The 23,803-nt window shown below is 34.1% G+C and overlaps 1 protein-coding gene across 1 annotated transcript in view; it reads right to left on the reverse strand.

The window, feature by feature from the left end:
* Nucleotides 1-22,621, reverse strand: part of LOC149787829 (RNA polymerase-associated protein CTR9 homolog) — a 197,953-nt gene extending 175,332 nt beyond the window's left edge. Inside the window, exons 1-5 of the mRNA XM_089974051.1 lie at nucleotides 22,549-22,621; nucleotides 15,291-15,389; nucleotides 6,099-6,338; nucleotides 4,529-4,618; nucleotides 564-742 (exon numbers count right to left, since the gene is read on the reverse strand). Of these exons, the coding sequence (XP_089830177.1) occupies nucleotides 564-742; nucleotides 4,529-4,618; nucleotides 6,099-6,338; nucleotides 15,291-15,389; nucleotides 22,549-22,593 (653 nt within the window). The 5' untranslated portion in view covers nucleotides 22,594-22,621. The remainder of the gene's footprint in view (nucleotides 1-563; nucleotides 743-4,528; nucleotides 4,619-6,098; nucleotides 6,339-15,290; nucleotides 15,390-22,548) is intronic.
* Nucleotides 22,622-23,803: the final 1,182 nt, after the last annotated feature.

A 23,803-nucleotide genomic window follows, 5' to 3' on the forward strand; every position in this document is an offset into this window, starting at 1 on the left:
TTCAAATTATACACAAATCTAAATTAGGCAGAAACATTAACAAACAGAAAATTAAATAAATTACTTTTCAAACAAGTTTATACCATTTCTTTTTAATAATCATACATGCCATGCCTAAGGTAAGTAGTATACATGTAAGTTTTGTTAATATAAGTTTGCCTAAATAAATGCATTTAGAATTTACCGTGTGCATCTTGTGATGTCTTGGAGTTATGGGTCAGCTTATACACATGTCATGCACATTTTATTGTTTATACCTATTCAGTTGGGGCGGGTGGCTTATACACGAGTATATATGGTATCTTTGAACTAATTTACATTGTTAGAAAAAGGACAAGTTGATACTGTGCTCAGAATACAAAAGCAACCAATGGCCTGTTGGTGGTTATCATGACATTAACTCAAGAAATGGAGAAGTCAATTTTGTTTTCTTTGCAAATTTGCACAAAATGACAAGCAATGGGGTGAATATTTTTACCTGAATCACCCCATAGCATGGACTCTGTGAAATAGTACTGTCAAAATATATCTAAAAGTATTCACATGAAAATACGAATACAAACCTGGCTTTATCTGGTTTGCCCAGTTTGACAAAACAGTGCCCCATGCCCAGTCTTACAGAGGCAGGGCAATTAGGGTTTGTCCTCAGGGCCTTCTTGTAGTATGCCAGGGCACCTCTGTAGTCCTTCTTGTTAAAAGCAATACAGGCCTTTCCCAGCAGTGATGGGATGTTGTTACTTGACTGTAGAAAAGAAGATAGTGCAACTAAATAAACTGTTTCCTAACTAAACATTCACATTTAGATTTTTATTCCATTTAAAGCAATAAAAAAATAATATAGCTATTTTTTCCGGATCACTCATATTTTCATGTTCATGATGATCTCTATAAACATTCCCCAACAAAAGCATACTGCAGACTAATGTCAATGAGCAACACATAAATGACATGACCTAAACTACAAGCATAATACAATTATCACCACATAAGAAGGAAAACCCATCAAGAAAATGTCAAAACAGTTTTTGAGATAACAGTATTCCATATAAGAATGTTTCACTAAAGCCATCAAGATCTCATAATAATACATATGAACACTTCTGCTGTCCTGCTTTATTTGTCCAATGAATTAGTTATGACCTGGAAAAAAGTATCCCTAGTTATTTGTTGTTGATCTGGAACAAAAATTCCAAGTCTGATTCAGACAGGAAGAAATAACAGTAAACTGAAAAAATTGTCTTCACCAGCATATTGCAATGGAACAAGTTTCCACACAGCACAAAACATGAACAGATAGCGTGAAAGCATTTCTTTTTGTGGTCATCATTTGCAGCACTAAACAAATCATATTTTGTGGACACTTATGTTTGTATATAGGTCTCATACAGAACTGGCACACTTTAAAATAACTAATAACAGTACATGTATGTTGAAATGTTAGCACTCTCAAATCTACCAACATTATAGTGCAGATTAATCTTGGTGCAAGTCTGATTCATGAAACTGAATTTACTAAAGAAAACATTAGAGTGACACTCAAGTTCAAAGTTTATGTAATATATATTGATAGAAGGCACATAATATGTATAAAACAAAGGAAAATGTGGTCAAAATAGGGCAACAGTAACATATGGAAAAGTTGTTATCATGTCCTAAATTTGATAACATCACAAATGAGGAAAACAACTTTGAAATGATCTGAAACATATTTTAAATTAAGTAAAATAAAGTTATTACTTTTAGTTTCAATACAAGTATTTTGGGTAAATACCCACATCTTGAAACATATTTCTGAAATTTAAAAGGCATAACAAGAGAAAAATGAATGGGGAATTATGTGTAAATTTAGTTTTTTAAAAATTAAAGTTCCTCCTTTGCACAAATTTACTTTAGCTGCAACACTTTAAACATGTTCAGTGACATATGTGTATGATTTCAAGTTAAACTAAAAAATTAAAATTCCTTTTATTTATGTTATTAAAACTCTTCATACAAAGTTATGCAAATGTGTGTTATCATTTGATTAAGTTTATTCTTGAAAACTGATTTTAGTCTTTCTTCCATGCTTTTAGTCTTTCTTTAATTGGCATTACTGATGATTTCAATCTTTTATAAAATATTTAATATCTTGTATGACATTGCCAAATCTCATGAATATGAATTTGTATGGGATAAGTCACCTACCCTGAACGCTGACAAGCTTAAATATCTTAAAGAAGTCCTCAATGGATTTTGAAGAAACCATTCCTTGTTCTATGTGTCAAGGTGTTCCCTTTCTTTTAACATGTTTAATTTTAAACTTTAAGTGTGTGCAGGGCTCAAACTAGAGTCAGTAAAATGGAAGAAGTGACTTCTGTCTCCAGACAAACAAGTAAAAAGTGAAAGAGCTTGAAGAAGAAAAGACATTTAAATATTTTTTGCTCAAAAATTTATATTGATTGATAACAAATACCAAAACAGTCTTTAAAATGGTCAAAAGAAATATTTTTACATGATTTGCTGTCTTATAATGATGTGCTGTGATTTGGATTTGAACATAATTTTAACAATTTTTCAGTCATACATGTTTGCAATGTGTCAGTATATAGTGATGTCTAGCACTGGGGCATCATGTTGCAGACATGTAGCATGATGTCCCACCCAGTCACATTATCCTGACAGCAATTTCTAGTTTTGTACTTGAATGATCACATCAGAAACCGTGAGATGCCCCTTTTGCATCACACCCACAACACATCAAAATGAACACTGATGGGTCTTATGTGCAGCAAGGTTTAAACATCACCAATCCCTGGAGTGACATATAAATATTTCACATTTAGCTTTACGGGTGTAATGCCAACAATGTAATAAAATCTTCAACAGGAAGGAAGATCTCAAGAAACAGGACAGTTCAATGGATGCCTCTTCAATACCCAAAAATGGAGTTATTGGAGATATTAATACAATCCAATCCAATTTTATCCAACTGTGACTGATATTCCAAACACTATGGAAATTGTCACTTCCGAGGACAAAATGAGTCAGACAGTATAATGGAACTTAACATAAGTTGAGACTGTGTCTCCCCAAACAGCTTTGGGGAACAGAGACGCAATTCAAAGATTCATTCAGAAACATGACAATTTGCCCATTTATTAATTCTATGGACAATCTCTCCAGCATTGGTATTACATAAACATGATAAAATGGCTAACGTAAAAATAGCAAACCTATATAATACCATGAGTTAACATTTAGCAATACAAGTGTAATGTGTGTTTATCTAAAATATATAGAATACAAAGCACATGTAGTTAATGTGTGTATATATATATATATATATATATATATATATATATATATATATATATATATATATATATATATATATATATATATCTTTCTAGCCACTTTGTAAATACCCCCTAATTTTTACACAAAAATATTTCTTATTTTATGTTTCTACTGCTACTTAATCCAAAATCCCGGACACATGACAATTTTGTCATTCGAAACCCTGCTGCATCAATGTAGTATGAAAATAAGTACACTGGATACAACAATAGGTCATGACAATATATATAATGGAAAATGTGACTGCTCGGGTGGCTTGGGGTATATAAACTTCTCGCTAACAAGACACTGTGATCAGCTGAAAAAAATTAATCAATAAGATCATTTCCCTCTTATGAGTTACAAGATAACAAAACTGGTTTGGGATCGGGGACATCTAGACATCTGCATCCTATAAGGTGTCACCTTCTTTCAGACTTTAAAAATAAACTTTACTGGAAGAGCTGAATGTCCCTTTAAATATTATTGTATGAAATGAAACTCCCATTTCCAAAAATCACTGGATTTTGTGATATTTTGGTTGCTTGGAACTTGGTGTTTTGACACTGGCATGTTTAGACATCTAGACAAACGACCATCCCAACAGGATCAAAGAGTGAAATTAGCAACTACACTGTCTTGCCCTATTTAAGCCAGTTCAGTCATGTGATCACAAGCACTTTTAACAAAATTTACTACAATCAACCAAGAACATGACAAAACAAAATGGAAAAAATTAAGCTGTCACAAAATATTTCATGTTTGCTGGAGATTTAAGTGAGTGACAGGAGATACGCTTAAAGTTGGGAAAAAATCCTCCCATGCAGGAGGTTCACTTGTTTGTATATTTGTCACCCAATAGTTCCTTATGCACAAAATTCCAGAACTTCTGATACAGTCAACTCAGAACAAGAGCTTTGCACATGGCTGACTTTTCCAGGTAGCTGAATAACTTTAGAATAAAACAATTAAGGTCAGTAGTAATTTACTTAAATTAATCCTGTTTCATCAAGTCAACTTGCCTGATAAATAACCCATCTGTACAGTGGTTGATTATATAATTAGATAAGCTACCGATTATGTTTTCAGCACAGCTTCTGCAGGCTTGAGAAAAAGGGTTTGTCATTACTGAGAGCTATCTAATACGACTGGTAAAAGCCTACTGTATAACCAGCAAAATGTAAATAAAATTTTAACTGAAAATGATACAAACCTGTCCAAGAACAAAGTTGAATTGTGCATCTGCCTGCTCCATTTTATCTCCCTCCATCAGACAGAAATATGCTCTGCCAAGCAAGTGATTCTGAAATTGAAGTACACATGGGAGACTGACATACAGGGTTTTTCATAGCATTTCAAAACTGGAAGTGAAATACTTCATATCAATATGTCATGCAAGTATTAATTTGTATATTTCTTTATGTCTACATTACACAGGCATTAGGTTGTATATTTCTTTAGGTCTGTCATTACATAGGCATAAAGTTGTATATTTTTTTATGTCTGTCACTATGCAGGCATTAGGTTGCATATATCTTTATGTCTGTCACTACACAGGCATTAGGTTGTATATTTCTTTTTGTCTGTCATTATATAGGCATAAAGTTGTATATTTCTTTATGTCTGTCACTACACAGGTTGCAACATTCATTTCTTTATGTCTGTCACTACACAGGCATTAGGTTGTATATTTAGGGGCCCCGAGTGGTCTAAAGTGCTCTTCGTTACAGATCACTGCCATCTCACCTCTGTCTGCTTGGGTTCGAGTCTCGGATTTGGCTAATGTGGATATGTGAGAAAGCTTGCCAGTAGCTTCTCGTGGGTCTGTGGTTCTTTCCGGGGTTTTCCCGGGTTCTTCCTCCATCATTAATACTGGCTGCCATGTATAGCCTATCGTGTGCTGAAAAATGGCATCAAACCCTACAACAACAACAACAACAACAGGTTGTATATTTATGTCTGTCATTACATAGGCATTAGGTTGTATATTTCTTTATGTCTGTCATTACACAGATATTTGGTTGTATATTTCTTTATGTCTGTCATTACATAGATATTTGGTTGTATATTTCTTTAGGTCTGTCACTACACACGCATTAATTTGTGTATTTCTTTATGTTTGTCATTACATAGGCATTAATTTCCTTCAAAAATTGCTAGCAAAATATAGAATTTTGTATATCATACATCTTTGTCAGCAATAGTATTTGTAAGTTTCAACATGTATGTGCACATGTTAAGCTTGACTGACATATGGTGATGTGTTAGTTGTTTCAGTACTAATTTTATGCCTTAAATTTGTTTTCAGATGTAATTTCTATACACTATATCAGGAATGTGATAGCTGAAAAACACTTGGTTTTGGTTTACTGAGTACCCTAGAAAAAGTTCTCTCACACCTGCACAAGTAGAAAACATAAGATTATTGTGTTGTATTATGACAGTTTTCTCCTATGACAAACAAGCAACACATTTTGCAGCATTAAACTGATGTTCATGTCAAACTCAGCAGGGGCCCCGAGTGGCCGAGTGGTCTAAAGCGCTCTCCGTTACGGATCACTGCCATCTCACCTCTGTCTGCGTAGGTTCGAGTCTCGGATTCGGCCAATGTGGGTATGTGAGAAAGCTTGCCAGTAGCTTCTCGAGGGTCGGTGGTTCTTTCCGGGGATTTCCTGGGTTCTTCCTCCACCATTAATACTGGCCGCCATGTATAGCCTATCTTGTGCTGAAAAATGGCGTTAAAACATACAACAACAACAACAACAACAAACTCAGCAACATACCAAGTCATACATAATGATCCTATCTGCAGTGGTGTACAGAAGTGTGGCCTGTGTGAAAAGTTCCCTCTTCTTGTCTTTATTTTTCTCCTTGTGGGCTTTTTGTACATAGTATGCAGCCAACGTGTCAAGCGCTCTCATTTGATCCTTATCAACACTTTTATAATCCACACCAGCATCAGTCTGGGAGGCATCCAGTATCTTGACAAAGTCATCCATATAGCCTTGCTTGTAGTACTCAAGCTGCAAAAAAAACAATAAATGAATTAAATGTTTTTAGACATAATGCTGGCAAAATACTTATCCCCCAGGACTGTAATGTTGTTGGCAGACTGTTCTGCAGACCAAAAAGTTTTATAATGGTCTGAAAATCTAATATCATCAACACATGCATGCAGATATGTAAACCAAATTTCATCTGTCTATATTAGTGATTCCCACCTCCCATATCGCAACACAAATCAGGGTCACGAGGACATTTTTTTAAGGGTTTCAGCATGTTGCCTGGATTGTATTTTTTTTTAGTGTGGCAAAACTTACCAAAATGTGGAAACAGGTTCATAAGGCTCAGAAAAAATATTTTTTAGGGTCACAGACAAAAAAGGTTGGGAAACATTGGTCTATATTAAGTGGTTTATGTTTAAAAGCACTAAAAAAGTTTTTGCTAATTAAAAGTCTACATTCAAAAAAATTCAAAAACATGTAAATAATTGAAAACATTTTATAATGGCCTGAAAACCAAGTGAATCAAATTTCATTTGTCTAACTAAATCAGATTTTAGCTAATCAGGCCAGCAATGTTTTAGTCAAAATAATACAAGTCCAAAACTAAAGTAATTTATAAATAAACTGAAAATCCACGATAATAGTCTAAAATCTAGTCATCTGCAAATAAGTACAACTACCAAATTTGATTTCTCCAGATCAAGTATGTTTGCTTCTTCATGCTAACAATGTTTTCTTCAACAAATTTAAGTACAAAGAATACAGAACAATTATCAATTGCTATGGAAAATATTTATTATTAACCATATGTATAAAAAAAATTCTCCACTATCACAAACAATTGAGTACAAAGCACAGTGTTTTCTTGAAATGCTGACTGAAATGGGATGGTTTGTTTCAGAAAAACCAGACTAGACTTTACATATATAATTTTGGTAATATACTGTAAATCATAATATTATAATAACAAATACTAATACATTCTGCATATTTGTGACACAATTACTGGAGAATGGCAAATATATGTGAACACTCTGCACATTGGTGACATTGTAAATCTTGTACACTCAGCATATTCATGACATAAAAGTAATAGCAAATACTTGTACATGCAGCATATTCATGAAAAAACTGTAATAGCAAATACTTGTACACTCAGCATATTCATGACATACATGTAATAGCAAATACTTGTACATGCAACATATCCATGACATAACTGTAATAGCAAATACTTGTACATACAGCATATTCATGACATAAATGTAATAACAAATACTTGTACACTCAGTATATTCATGACATAACTGTAATAACAAATACTTGTACATGCAGCATATTCATGACATAAATGTAATAGCAAATACTTGTACATGCAGCATATTCATGACAACTGTAATAGCAAATACTTGTACATACAGCATATTCATGACATAACTGTAATAGCAAATACTTGTACACTCAGCATATTCATGACATAACTGTAATAACAAATACTTGTACATGCAGCATATTCATGATGTAACTGTAATAACAAATACTTGTACATGCAGCATATTCATGACATAACTGTAATAACAAATACTTGTATATGCAGCATATTCATCACGTAAATGTAATAACAAATACTTGTACATGCAGCATATTCATGACATAAATGTAATAGCAAATACTTGTACACTCAGCATATTCATGATGTAACTGTAATAGCAAATACTTGTACACTCAGCATATTCATGATGTAACTGTAATAACAAATACTTGTACATGCAGCATATTCATGATGTAACTGTAATAAATACTTGTACATGCAGCATATTCATGACATAACTGTAATAACAAATACTTGTATATGCAGCATATTCATCACGTAAATGTAATAACAAATACTTGTACATGCCGCATATTCATGACATAAATGTAATAGCAAATACTTGTACACTCAGCATACTCATGATGTAACTGTAATAGCAAATACTTGTACACTCAGCATATTCATGACATAACTGTAATAACAAATACTTGTACATGCAGCATATTCATGATGTAACTGTAATAAATACTTGTACATGCAGCATATTCATGACATAACTGTAATAGCAAATACTTGTACATGCAGCATATTCATCACATAAATGTAATAGCAAATACTTGTACATGCAGCATATTCATGACCTAACTGTAATAGCAAATACTTGTACACTCAGCATATTCATGATGTAACTGTAATAGCAAATACTTGTACATGCAGCATATTCATGACATAACTGTAATAACAAATACTTGTACATGCAGCATATTCATGATGTAACTGTAACAGCAAATATTTGTACACTCAGCATATTCATGACATAACTGTAAGAGCAAATAACTATACATTCAGCATATTTGTGATATCTGTAATTGTAAATACATGTACATGTACATTCAGCATATTAATGATATACTCATGGTAAATGATAATATAAATATACACCTCTCCCTTGACAACTCGTGAACTTGCTTATAATGTGAAATAAAATGGTAAATGATACCTTGATATATCACTTGTTTTATCTTCAAAAACAACAATTAATGCCTGGAAATTTAGAATCAACAATATGAAATTCATATATTTTCAGAAGAAATTATAATTTCTGATAGATTGTCTTGAAGACTGTTAGATGTTGGGGTTTACATAGAGACAAGGAAATGCCAGTCAGGGTTACAATATTGTCTCCCCATGAGATTCTTCAGAAGAAAAGAATTATTCATAATGGGCACATAAATAGGGGATCTAAGACTAAGAGGTCTGTCCACAATGAGCAGCCTAGCAGGCAATGGAATTCTCAGGTGAGTCGATTATCCCATATAATCAAGGGAGCCTCCATTGTAATGATTTTCAGAGCTCATTCCTGAGGGAGACATACTCTATTTACTTGATGTTGTTGTTGTAGGATTTAACGACATTTATCAGCAAATGATAGGCTATACATGGCGGCCAGTATTAATGGTGGAGGAAGAACCTGGGAAAACCCCGGAAAGAACCACCGACCCACGAGAAGCTACTGGCAAGCTTTCTCACATACCCACATTGGCTGAATCCGAGACTCAAATCCATGCAGACAGGTGAGATGGCAGTGATCCATAATGGAGAGCACTTTAGACCACTCGGCCACTCAGGGCCCCTCTATTTACTTGAGTGTTGAACTAAATACCTAGATGAACAAAATGTTGAGATGGTACAAGTCAGATTTGTCTTTTTTGACAAGGAAACTATAGGCTGCAATGGAGGTGGCCAAGATATGGGCCATTTTCCTGGTCCATCAACTGAGTGAACATCCCAGGGGCTGATGTAGAGTCTAACAGGGACTGCCCTGAAATGTTCAATGGTGTCACTGCAGGTGAATTTTGCCAGAACTTCCTGTAAGACATGTGAATGGGGATGTGAAAGATACATATATTGCAAGTCCACAAAAATTGTCTAGTCTGCCTCCTGGATGGCAGTTAGGACTCATTATGGTGTTTCCATAATGAACCAAAGGGCACAAATGAATTGACTGAGTGCACCTAGGTTGATGACACAGCAAAAAGTGATGTGCTTGTAGATGAGGGAACCCTGGACAAAGGAGGAGGTGTGCTGAAAGTGAGTCCCTAGGAAACCAATATTCAGGTCCATGGGTCATTGTGGCATATATTATTCCATTCTACAGCAAACAATTGGTGCCTTCCCCCTATTGGGACCTGCTGTATGGGAGGCACTGATGTCATGTTTTGAGATGCTGAGGCTCTTGTGGAGAGAAATGCTGGCAAAAATTATTGCCCTCTCTACTGCAACGGCACCTACAAATCAACACTGATGGACTGAGATCCTGTGCTCTCAACCTCCACCTCTTTTAAGACCATTATAAGGCCAAGCAACGCTCACAACCGTTATCATCTAATCTTCTCTTTAAAATGGTCAGGTTGACAAAAATCTGCAAACAAGCTACAAGTCACCATGGAGACCAATTTCTTCTTCACTTCAGCTATGTTACCTGACCATAATATCTAAAGAGAACTACTACTGCTTTGCAAATCCACCCAGGATTGGCACCAAATCCTGTGAATTCTTCAATTACTACTTCCACGTGTGCTGAGTAGCACACTCTCAACAGACTTAGAGGTCTCACAAAATCTATAAAAGCAGTTTGGAAATTTTCTACCTTAAAAGAAGTTGCAGTTTCATGTTTAACGTGAAGTATACTCCATCTATAAACTTCCAAATTATATGTTCTTTCTTTCATTGATGACAAAGTTTCTGACCTTTCAGTGCTATGGCTTTGCAAACTTATGTAAAAATTGTTTGCTCTATTTCTGCCTTACAGATTTAGACCATAGGCAAGACTGGAATGACAACCAAAATGATTTCCTCAATAAATCCGTGTCCAAGTTTGATATATCCTAAGCCGGCTAATGTATTGGTGGACTCATTGTCTGACACACCTCAGGTTCCAAAGGTGATACAGGAAGCAAAAGAATCTGAGTATTTCCTCATCCTGATTACTCCATTCTTACTCCACTCAATGGGAAATCTTGAATCAACCTCACCAATCTCACAACATGAATCACCAGGAATTTGAGATATTCCCTCATCTGCTCAAGAAAGCACAACAGGTTTTTTCATCCTGGCAGAGAGTTCCTAAACCTACACATCTGCAGCTTATTAAAATATACACTCAGGAACATAAACTTCTTACAACCTGTGGTTGAAAAATCCCTCAAGCGAGATGACTCTCCGCTGTAAAGGCAACAGAATATACATGTATTCTCAAAGTGGTGTACACATGAACACTTATACATGTACCACTGAAGGCAACCGTACCTAAATATCTAACTTTGAATGACTCTTCAAGAAGAAACGGTTAGGACCAATCACAATCAAAATCTACTGTTCCATGATAACTGGTACACTGCGCCACATGGAAGAGATGATATCAGACAAAACAAAGACCTATCTATTCTTCTGTCCAATTTTTATAACACATTTCCAATGATGCTGAATCCTTTCCCTAAGTGAAATCTATCATGGGTGAACAAGACACCATTTGAACCTCTCAAGAGCTTCAATGGTTCACCTCTCATATTAGACCTGCCTCCAAATTGCACCGTCAAACAGCAGGCAGAATTGGGGAATACAAGCCGTATTAGCGGACCTGTTTACATGCAGTTTCAACAAGATGATCAGTATCACCCATGATGGCCCATACTTTCACTGTGTTGTGGGAGATCATGCCTTTTCCAACCCCTCCCAGAGGAAAAGGACGATATATAACACACTTTCATCCTGGATAAAGTGGTTCATTCATTCCTTATACTGGGAATAACTCCACATAATGAGTTGCCACAAACATTGCATATGAGTGAAACTGTTTGTTATTATTAATGGAGCTCCAAGTACACTTCTCCAGTTTTTATTTCAGTGATCTTTCATCTTAAATGGCTCATCTCAATCTAGTGTGACCCTATAGGTGTGGTGCAGAAAGTTACCTTTCCGGGTCATTTGACAGCTTCATTTGGAAGCTTACATCATGACTTCTGCTGGATTTGAAGCTGCTACCCAATATATGGAGTCTAATTTTCAGTTTAGCTAGAAACTCTCTCACATATCTTCGGGGACTTAGATGGTCTGTCTGAGATAAGGGAGAGTATCTCCCTCCATCTCTTACCTATTTTCCTAAGGTATCATGATCAATTTAAGAAGAAACCAATTTTTCCAGTAAAATACTTTTCTTCAATAATACTTACCCAAACATAATACACATACACCCTTCCAGCCTTCCTTCAGTTATATCCATATAGAAAGTATGTCTTCTGCTCCAGTAGGAACTCAAGAATTCATGGGATCTCATTATCAAGGGAAGACTGTTTTAACTGCTACCTAATGGACAGATAACCTTTAGCTTTTTAGCTAAAAGTTTTCATCTGGGAGGAATGGATTTGCATGGTCATAGTATTTGTCCTAAGTTATTATCAGCTAACATATTTGAAGAAAATATGTAATTTTACCAAATCTGCTAATTTATTTTATTAAATGGGTGAGAAAATAACTTCTCAATACACTAAAACACAATACAGCCAAGTGGTCTACATTGTTCATCTTTACAGATCTATACTACCTCTCTTCTGTCCACATGTGTTTTGAGTGTCAGGCTTGACCGACGTGGGTACATGAGAAAGCTTGCTAGTAGCTTCTCATGGGTCAGTAAGAGTTTTCCCAGGCTCTCCCTCCACCAGTTATAATGGCCACCATGTGCTGGAAAATGACACTAAACCCCCAAAACAGCAACAACATCAAAGTAATCATCATACATATGCTACGCCCTTTTGGTAGTATTGGTTGCATTGTTACAAGCAATTAAATGTTTACCTGTATTGCATCATCACATTAATTAGTCTCTAAATGAAATCAAGTAAATGGGTAATTAAAAGGACACAAATCCTAAATACATATCAGCTAGTGGTCATGTGCTAAGTTAACTCATTTCAAGCAAATATTTGAATACTGTAACGTATATAAAGCATCGAACATTAATCAGTGGTTTGTCATACTCCTTAGCAGATGTGATCAATAATAGCAAAGGAAGCAAAAGGCCTATTAGGTGCATGTCAAGCTTAGTTTCACAGATAGGGTTCACTATGGAGAAGCAAGTTCCAAAGTTTATAGTGAACTTAAAGTTTGTTCTTGAAGTCGAAATAGGAGTTTTATGAGCACTTGAATGAGATCACAGTGTCCTTGTGTCTAAGATCAACGGGCAATTCTTTTCTCAAGTAGCTGTGCCCTGGTATGCAAAAGAACATTGTCTATATGACTAGATGGGTTGTGCAACATGGGTGAGGTCAGACAGATATATTAGACTGGAGCCAGTCAACAAAATGTAGCATAGCAAACAGATTTTGAGTTGGATTCTGGATCAGACAGGAAGCCAATGGAGGTTATAGAGAATTGGGGAGGTATGCTCAGTTATTCATACTCGAAGGATAATCTAAGCAGCTGTGTTTTAAACTTTCTGAAGTTTCTGTAGTAGATACTGAGATGAACCACACAGAAGTGAATCACAATAGTCCAGTCTTGAAAGTACTAAGGAAGACACAAGTGTTTTAGTGGCATCATTTGAAAGAAAAATTTTAATGATACTTTATTATAAATACATGTATGACAACAAAATTAATGAAGTTTTAATGTTTTTGTTTTTCTAAATAAATGCTAATCTTTGTTTGCAGTTCTGAAAAATCCTGTTTTATTTTGAATCGAATAGAACACTAGCATGTATCCACATTTACACGCAGTGAATTAATACACAATGTTTTCACTGGAACACATGTATTGTGTGTTGAAGCCACTCAGGCATATTGTGTAAAACAATCTAACAGAGGTTGGATATAATGAAAATAAAGATAATTTGTACAGAAAAGTAAAGAACTTCATTAAAAATAAATATTTACTGACAATAATTTGCCAAAAATATTATTAAACAAGTATTCAACCACTTACCCCACACACACAAACACACACAGTCCCTCAGTAAGTCTTAGCCTTATTTATGCTGCAATCTATGCTTTCAAACCTGGCTGTACATGATTTATCAAAAGAGAGGTCTATGTACAAATTCAGTATACACTCTAAATGATGTTTTAACAAATCCAGTTTGCTCTGTATGTTACCAAACACTTTATGCTTGCAAGCACAGTACTTAAAAATATATGTTTTGGGTACAGGCCCATGGCTGGTGACTAAAAAAAACAGCCCTGACTCCAATTCCACAGGCCTGGGCTCCAATTTTCATATGCCCAAAATTGACCCTTCTGAAGTATTATTTGTCACAAAACATGATTGCTACACTTCAAATATGACAAGATAAAAACAAAATCATTTAAAACTGACTTGTGTTTACTTGGATCTCAAAACATATTTCACATAAAGCAATGTTTTCCTCATGGTCCTGAAGTCAGCCGTCATCTAATTGCTTTAACAACGTCTGTCTTACTCAGAGGATTAACAGTATTCATTAGCAGCTGAAGCGTGTCTTGATTTAAAGTTTCTCTTTATACTTTTGTTACTTATAGGTGCAACTTAGTATGTTTAACCGGTGTTTCATTACACTAGTATAAGCATGAGCAAGGGACAGTTGAATTATTTGTCATTAAACTTTAACTTGAAACTTGAACAGTACAATAGCACTTAAACAAGACCATACAAAAATACGTGGTTTTGCCAAAATGTTTTGTTGGGTTTTCCTTTTCATCTCAACTTAACCAAAGGGTATTCGGTTTTTAATCAATTACTCAAAAGCCAACATTACCACATTTCATCCCTTTATTACTTATAATACATTTAAAAAAATCATCCCGCATTTGGCTTAAATTCTCCAGATTGCATCAATAAATCAATTAACATCTTGTGTACACACGCTAACTTCAGTTGCATTATGCAGCCACGCATCAATGCACTGGTTGCAACAACTATTGTAACAGTTCTGGTACCCACTAGACTGGTTCTAGCTGATTTCTCGCACATAAATAAGCGAACGGTATTTTAGAATCACATGCTAAAGCCATGAGATCCCAAGTTACAGTAACCCACATAAATAACATATTTTGCTTTCAACAAAAAGTTTGCAGCTTTTGATAGAAATATGATAAGCAGATGATCTTCATAAGGGTAAGGGGCATACACGAGGATATTTGATAATAATTTACTAAACTTTTAACATTTTGAAAATAATTTTCCACATTTCATCAGCACATTAAAGTTTGCCCAGCAAATTACATTTTCTTTTCTATAAGCCCAACAGGCACTCTCACTTACAACATAGGAGGGGTCCAATCTGTTATCAGAGGGGACTCAAGTGTATGGCATTCTGACTTTTTGTGCACTGAAACATTTTTGTAATTTACAAGATGTTTATTACCAAATTATTCTTTAAAAGTTATAAAATGATATAAACTTACAGCCAGCGTGACCCATATATGGAGTGGGGCCACTTCTTGTCGTAAAATGCTGAGGACTTCATCTCCTTCAGGTAGCTGATCCAAGTCTAACTCTATAACCTAAAATAAGCAAATTATAATAGACCAATTACTTTCAATTTCAAGGGCAACTTTTCAACAAAATATGACAAGTGGTGTGCTGATAAATAGAGCTGTCATTGGAAGAGTTTTTTCTTAAGGTTATACCCTTTTGTGTTTTAGCACAGAACAATTTGAAAGGGCAAACCTCAGCATTGGCAATTAATGGAAAAAGACTACAGAAAATAGTTATATGCATCATTTATGAGCAGAGTCACTGAGGCATAAGAAGCTTCTCACTGATTAAGATTACTTTGTGCTTTGATAAATCTATAAAGAACAAATGAATCTCTTCATTTATAATGACAGTGTTTCCCTTTATGAACATCAGGGATGCATGCTGGAGAAAACTGGTGCACACATTTTGTTGCCTTGCATTTTTTTGATGCAAAGGATTTGCATAATGCAATCAGGATTTATTTAATGTCCAATGCTTTGGATGAGGGATGGCATCGTGTATACTTTAAGCATCGGCATAATCTGGTTCCCTGTTTCCTACACTCTCTGCTTTGCACTCTGCTATATGGAACATACAAAATAGGGAACCAGACAAGCATAGGCAATGTTATGATGGAGTAGCTCCCTTAATCTCGTGAGCTCTCACTCAATTTCCATTGAGCTCAGCAAGATATCGTTCAGATGTTTAATCTTAGTGCTTGTTGCACTAGAAAATTATCTCCAGATTAAAATGGCATGCACTAAGAATCATTAGCCAAGAAACTGAAAGAAGCATAATACAATAAAGTAAATGTGGATCTAACTTTAATGAAAAATGGAGAATATGATTCCCTTGACTGGAATACAGCACATCCATTGGGATTACCAATGTGAATCCTGATCGCATGATTGCAAAGACTGCAAAAGTGAAGAATCCTTTTGTGATAGGGTTTAAGAGTTTTAAAAAATCTGCCCTTGTTTGCCACAAGATATCTGGAGAACACATTATCACCCAAGACATTCTCTGATTACTAAGATATTAGTAAACTTGCAGAGACAAATGTGTCAGGTGGTTAGTGCAGATTATGTTGGATTTTTACTTTTTCTGCAATAAAAGATTTAAAGTACAAGTGTAACTTATTAAAGAGAAGATGAATCATGAGCCTCTTTGATTTTTGGATAAATGTGTTCTAGGATGAAGTACAATGAAACAAATGATAGTACACATTTTAAGACAGGCAGTAAATTAACTGCCATTTGGTTAAAAAGATTCATTGGGCTTTTCGTACTGGCTTATATGTTAATAATATTGTTACAAAAAGATTATAAGGAGACTGTTAAAAGTATGACTTTAAACTAAAAGGAAAATGAATTAATACAATTATTCTTGGAATGAACAATGCATTTGTGTGTTAATTGTGCATGATGGTTTATTTGTATTTTTAGAGAGAGAGAGAGAGAATGTTGTGCAAGTTGCAATATCCTATTTCAAGCTGAAAAAGTATGGATCATATGAAAATTTGTCATTACATTTTGGACCCCCACATTTGTTATTTGACTACCAGTTCTGACACCAAGGTTTTTTTTACCCTCAATCAATTTTACAGCCCTGGGGGAAGGGGCCCTGAGTGGCTGAGTGGTCTAAAGCGCTCTCCGTTACGGATCACTGCCATCTCACCTCTGTCTGCGTAGGTTCGAGTCTCGGATTCAGCCAGTGTGGGTATGTGAGAAAGCTTGCCAGTAGCTTCTCGTGGGTCGGGGGTTCTTTCTGGGGTTTTCCCAGGTTCTTCCTCCACCATTAATACTGGCCGCCATGTATAGCCTATCGTGTGCTGAAAAATGGCGTTAAACCCTACAACAACAACAACAGCCCTGGGGGATACACTGAATGCTTAAAATGTATGTCAATTAATGTGGTACATATACAACTGATGGTGTAAAACAAATGCAATTACTATGCAGTGACAGATGTCTGATGTATTTGTTCATTAGCCGAGAGGACTAGTTTCATTTCAAGTCCCAGGTAAGTTTTAGTAGTCATAAATCAGCTAGTACACTGACATTTGTGGTATGTTCCAGTCAAATACTTCTCCATTCGAGCATAGGAGTCAAAGCTTCCATCTTGCCTAAAATTTAACATTACTGTGATAAATACCATGGGTTTTGTACATTTACTAAGAGTAATGTTGAATTGCAGGCTCATTCTAAATAAAGAATATCAGATTCCTGTGAAGGCTTGTAATAACTAACAGCCAATCAGATCTGGTGCAAAATCTAGTCTTAGCCATTAGGAGACTCAATCATCACATATGGATGCAAAAGTAAGATGCCATGGTAACCAAGAACAATCTTTATCTTGCATTGCAAGTAGGAATTTTGTAATTAAATTAGTTATTGCTAGTTTCTTGCCATGACTGGATGGGCTGTTTTTAAACTTTAGGCATATATTAAATTCACCAAGTTCCCTTCATCAAAATTACTTTATTTCTGCAAAGGATACCATACACATAAGTGACATATTGAGGAAAATGTTCATTCTGCCTACAGTTACTGGTTGAAATATAAAATAAATGTTTTTACATCAACAAGCAATCTACCTAAAAATATTCACAAAGTAATAACTTGATCTTGTTTAAGTTACCTTAAGCATCTCTATGATAATTTTATATATATATATATATATATATATATATATATATATATATATATATATATATATATATATATATATATATATACACATACAGTGGAACCCCGCTGTAACATGATAATTGGGGTTAAAAAAAATTGGATCACATTAATGGTTCTTGGTTAATGGTTCTTTTTACAGTATGTACTTTTTTCAGAGAACATTGGCACATATACATTATTCATGTCTAATGTATATGATGAATAGGGTACCAACACAGTTTATTATTGTGCCGTCGTGGCATGCAGTTCATCCATAATGCACGTAATTCCATTGAAAAATTACACACAAATTTACAATATTCAATCATTTTTTCCCAGATCATTGTGTCTGAATTCAACATCTAATATATAGCATGAACAGAGTATTAATACCATTTACTTGCATCTTATATCGAACCATCGGGGCTTGCAATTAATCCATAATACATGTAATTCCATTGCAAAAATTGCATACATATTTAAACTATTAAATAATTTTGTCGCAGATCATTATGTCTGAATTCAGTGAGAAAAATTAACAGCAAAATTAGGTTAAGAAAACCGAACCATGTGTGCGGTTCATTACATTCCAGGGTCTATGAACGGTATCTGAACAAATTTCATACTGCTAAAATTTTCTCATATGCATCTCCGTGTACATTTATCAATTGTAAATTTCCAATAATTAACACTTGTACACCTATTTGTTTCAACAACTACAGCAAAAATAATTAACAATCAACACATGCTTTGAGCGTGCATATAAATTTAACTTCAGACTTTGTGAATATCGAAACAAACGTGTGAAAATTCCTATACTAATCATTGCACAAAGTGCAGAGAACGACTTGCATTAGTGAACTTGCCTTTCCATAATGGTAAAATATTTTTAAAGTAGGTAATTAATAACAAGTTGCTGTTAAACGTAACATACAATACACTGCTTAACAGTTAACAGGCAGGCCTATGCATATGGAGTCGAATAGGTAACAGGTGTTCTATTTATAGCGCGGTGCATGTTGTAATTATGCTCTATAAGGTAAAGGGTTATCTGTTAAGCAGTGTAGTGTATGTTATGTTTAACAGCAATTTTAACCATTTTACATTTTTGGTACACATCTATTATGTATAGAAAAATTTTGGAGTAAAGTCCAATCATTATAGCTGTGTAATTATTTTTAATGGAATAATTTTTTATGTGCTTTAAAATCTTGAGAACTCTTTCGCCGTCAAGTCAGTGAAACCGCGTGACCAACCATTGCTGCCATTTCTCATACTCAAAATTTACAAGTTCTTTGCATCTACATCACTAAGTCATCTGAATTTGATAATTTATAAAAACTAATTGCTGCCTACATCAATATCAGAGCCTTTACCTAAGTTAATGAAGTTTTCATAGTTGTGATTCTAATCATGAAAAGTACTGAGCAAAATCCGTGACCTCCATTTTGGAGAGTGGAGAATACGACCCAGTTACTTTAAATAGCAGTTTTCGACCAGAGCATAAACAGCGACCACATGATCGGATGCAATGGTCATTCACAGCAATGAATGAGGTATCTAATAGGGGGTTTTCCCTGAAGATGGTGCTATGAAAACCAGCTAAAAATGGCTACTGTTTACAGCAGGCGTCAAAAGGCGCTTCCATGCGAATGGAGTAGAGGCGTCAAAAGGCGCTTTCATGTGAATGAAGTAGAGGCGTCCAAAGGCACTTCCATGCAAATGGAGTAAAGGTGTCAAAAGACGTTTGCACGAGGTAAAGGGTTAAAGAAGAAACAGATGTGGCTATTGTTTGAGCGACAATAGTATACAGAATTAATTGAAGACAATCACAAAAACGACTTACTGCCTTTACTCATGAATCAGTAATAAGTAACATTTCCGATAATGTTTATTTTGGCAAAACACTTCAAGAACCTGGTGAAATTGTTAAATTTCAGAAGCTACGCCACGATCGTATTATATTAAAATTCATATGCGAACTCTTCACCAAAATGATAATAAATGTTTTACACACTATTTCTCGTACTTAAAATGAACAAATTCCCAGCACGAGAAAAATACACGTACATGTATTTAAAATTTCAGGAACCATGCCACAATCATATTATATATGAATTCATATGTGATCTCTTTCCCAAAATGATAGTTAATTTTTTATACACTATTTCAAGTACTTTGAACACAAAATATTTTTTCATGTGTGAATGAATATTTAAACTTTTGGGAGCCACGCCATGACCGCATTATATCCGAATTCACATTATCGCGGGGTCGCACTGTATATATATATATATATATATATATATATATATATATATATATATATATATATATATATATATATATATTGGATTAAAATAATAATTATGCATACTATTATCAAACATTCTTCTATTGGAATTAAGGGATAGTACTTTTTGTTCTGTCTGGTGTATATTTATAATTCTCTATAATTAATTCTATATACCTTGATTTCTTTCATAGGAATCCAGAATGACTGTGTAGATAAATGAGAATTAATTACTTGGTCATCATGTGAGTGTGTCTGCTATACACGAGTGCATATGACACCGACTGGGTAACATCATTTTTTGGTGATGTGTGCTTAGTTGTGAGGGAATATGGGCTTGTGTGTACAGGCATGGCAATGGGTGCCGTTTACCCGCAGACATGGGGTCGAATCTAAGTAGAGTATGAATTAAAAATTCTCTAACCTGTATGAAAGTATTATTTGTATTATACAAGTATAATTCTCTCTCACTATGACTCTCTCATACGTGATCTCTTCAATGAAATGATAGTTACTTTTTAATACACTATTTCACGTACTTTGAACAAAAAATATTTTTTCATGTGCGAATGAATATTCAAAATTTCAGGAGCCATGTCATGACCACATTATATCCAAATTTGCGTTATTGCGGGGTTGTATGAGAGAGGGAGAGAATTATAAATATACACCAGACAGAATGGAAAGTGCTATCCCTGAATTCCTATAGAAGAATGATTACTAATAGTAAGCAGAATTAATATTTTAATACAAATAATACTTTCATACAGGTTAGAGAATTTTTAATTCAAAATTAACTATCATTTTGGGGAAGCGATCACATACGAATTCGAATATAATATGACTGTGGCATGGTTCCTGAAATTTTAAATATATATATATATATATATATATATATATATATATATATATATATATATATATATATATATATATATATATATATTTATAGACTATTTTTCCTGATTCATTCTCAAGCATGGAACCTAATTTAAATTCCAAGAACAGTCAATTTAAATTATAAATTATGACAGCTGGGACACTGCCTCAGCATCTGAAACTGAGTGATAATTTGGGTGATCAAGTGTAAATAACATAAAATAAAATTAAAAAAATGACTTAAAAAAGGCCAAAAATAAATATTTAAAATGATATGTTCTGTTACAACAATGCAGCAATTTAAAAAGAAAGTACATATAATGTAGTCTTTGTAGGTCTTGTTACAATTCTTATCCGTATAAATTCTGATATTTAATAAGAACATGTTAAGACAGTTAGCAATAACTGTGTAGCTATGAGAAATACTAGTATGCCATTATTTTCAGTAATCTGAAGAAATCCAATATGTGTGGTGACATAAGAAATAAATTTATTATAAATAATTCAATATTCGAACAGGCTCAGCAGGACCCCTACAATTTATGAAGTATCCCTATGGGTCCTTTTTATCAAAAAGCTGAAGAAAACACTACTCAAACATTAAAACTGTAATCACCTAAGCAACATATCAGATTTTCAATTAGGGCATACAAGTGCATAATGATATTAACATGGCATGATACATATGGATGGTACAACAGATGTAAGAGATATATAAAACAATAATAAAGAACAATAAAAATCCTAAGTTTTAATAACTATAGTCACATATTTATCACAGTTTTAAAAAAAATGATGGTTTACAAGAATTGTTTGTTTCATTTATCAATTAGTGCAACAATAAAGCGCTCATTTGAATAATATAACTTTTTATTTTGAGAAATGAAACACAATGTTCTCGGGACTCAGAAGAAGCGTAAACAACTAAATATAATTTGCTTTTGCTAAAGAACAGCGGGAACGAGTTATGAAATTGGCCGAAAATTGGTAACACTAGAACAAGGTGAGGAAACCATTTAGCAAAAAAAAAAAAAAAGAAAGAAGAAAAAAAAAACATTAAGCGCTGCTAAAGTCTGAAGATAAGCATTTATTAAGTAACTTATAGAGGAAAATTAAAAAAAAAAAAATGAGACGATCATGCCAAAATTACAAGTTTTTGTGTTGGGAAAGTTCGTATTTATAAATAGTTTAATAACGAAAATAAGTGACAAACAAAACGGACAATGAGACGTACAAAAAAATCTACAAGGTATTACAGGGTGTACATTCTTAACGTATATAAATTGAATGGATAATTTTAAAACGTCATGGTTTATGATAAAATTGTAGAATCCATTTGTAAATAACGTCTAAACTACTTACTTCATCTGTATCACGCAATGGGATTTCAATCGACCCGGCCGACATGTTTACCGGAAATGACTAAAACTCTAACAGAACGCCAATCTATACAAGATTCCTTTCTCCGAGAGACGATCATGCGTGTGTGTGTGTGTGTGTGTGTGTGTGTGTGTGTGTGTGTGTGTGTGATTTGGGTTTTTAACGTAGCTTTAACAATTTTTCAGTCATATCGCTACGATATATACAGTGTGACAGTTTATAGCGATGTCCATTGCTGGACATTGTAATAATTTGAGTCCAATGCTCCCTTGGCCATTTCAAATTTTAAGCAACTTTTTCAAAATGAAGAAAATATTTGTCTGCATCTTTTTCTCTAAAATGAGTCACTAACCTAATATTCTTTGCAACCTAAAAAAACTTAAATTTTTTTTTATAAGTCTTTGGTATAACTCTGCCAGGGATCGAACCCACGAACTCCCGCATCCGAGCGGACGTTCTAACTACGAGGCCACCGGAGCAGTCGACGATCATCTGGTAGAAAAGAATTTCCTAGTAAGCTTCTTGTGTGCTGAGTATTCATCCTTATGTATATTTAATTTGTATTGTATCATTTATCTTTGTCCATAATTGAGGAAAGGAGTTTGGGCATACAGACAGACGAACAGACAGATAGAAACAAAATATTACGTAGCTAATTTTGTCGATGGTTGTAGAATAATAATAACAACAACAACAACAACAATAATAATAATAATAATAACAACAATAATATTATTATTACTGTTTTTGTTATATTATTATTATTATTATTATTATTATTATTATTATTATTATTTGGAGCGAAACCTTTTTATTTGGATCTGATTTCAATACATTGATACTCCCCTCGAGGGAAAAATGGTATGCTAGATCTTTCACATGTACCTTGCAAAAATTAATGTAAACATACATGGCCTTGTTTACGAGATAACTCTTTATTTGTGGTCTCTGCTTGTTTATTTTCCAATACAAATTTAGTTATAATTACTTGCACTGGGTTCAAAACAGTAAACCCATATTTATCGGCATTAAGTTTATCAATAGATTCAAAGGAGAAAAAAATGATAGTATCAGAACATTTCGCATACCTCTCATACCAGTATATGTTTAATAGCTCAACTAAAGGTACAAAAAGAACAAACCGGTTCAATAAAGATATACATCTTTGACGAACAGAATTGTCAATCTTTGTAGTTTCATATAAATTTTAACTTTTTTATTATAAGATGCAAGCAAA

This window comes from Sinohyriopsis cumingii, chromosome 11 (assembly GCF_028554795.1).
Source record: "Sinohyriopsis cumingii isolate HCF-2022 chromosome 11, ASM2855479v2, whole genome shotgun sequence".
Lineage (NCBI taxonomy): Eukaryota > Metazoa > Mollusca > Bivalvia > Unionida > Unionidae > Sinohyriopsis > Sinohyriopsis cumingii.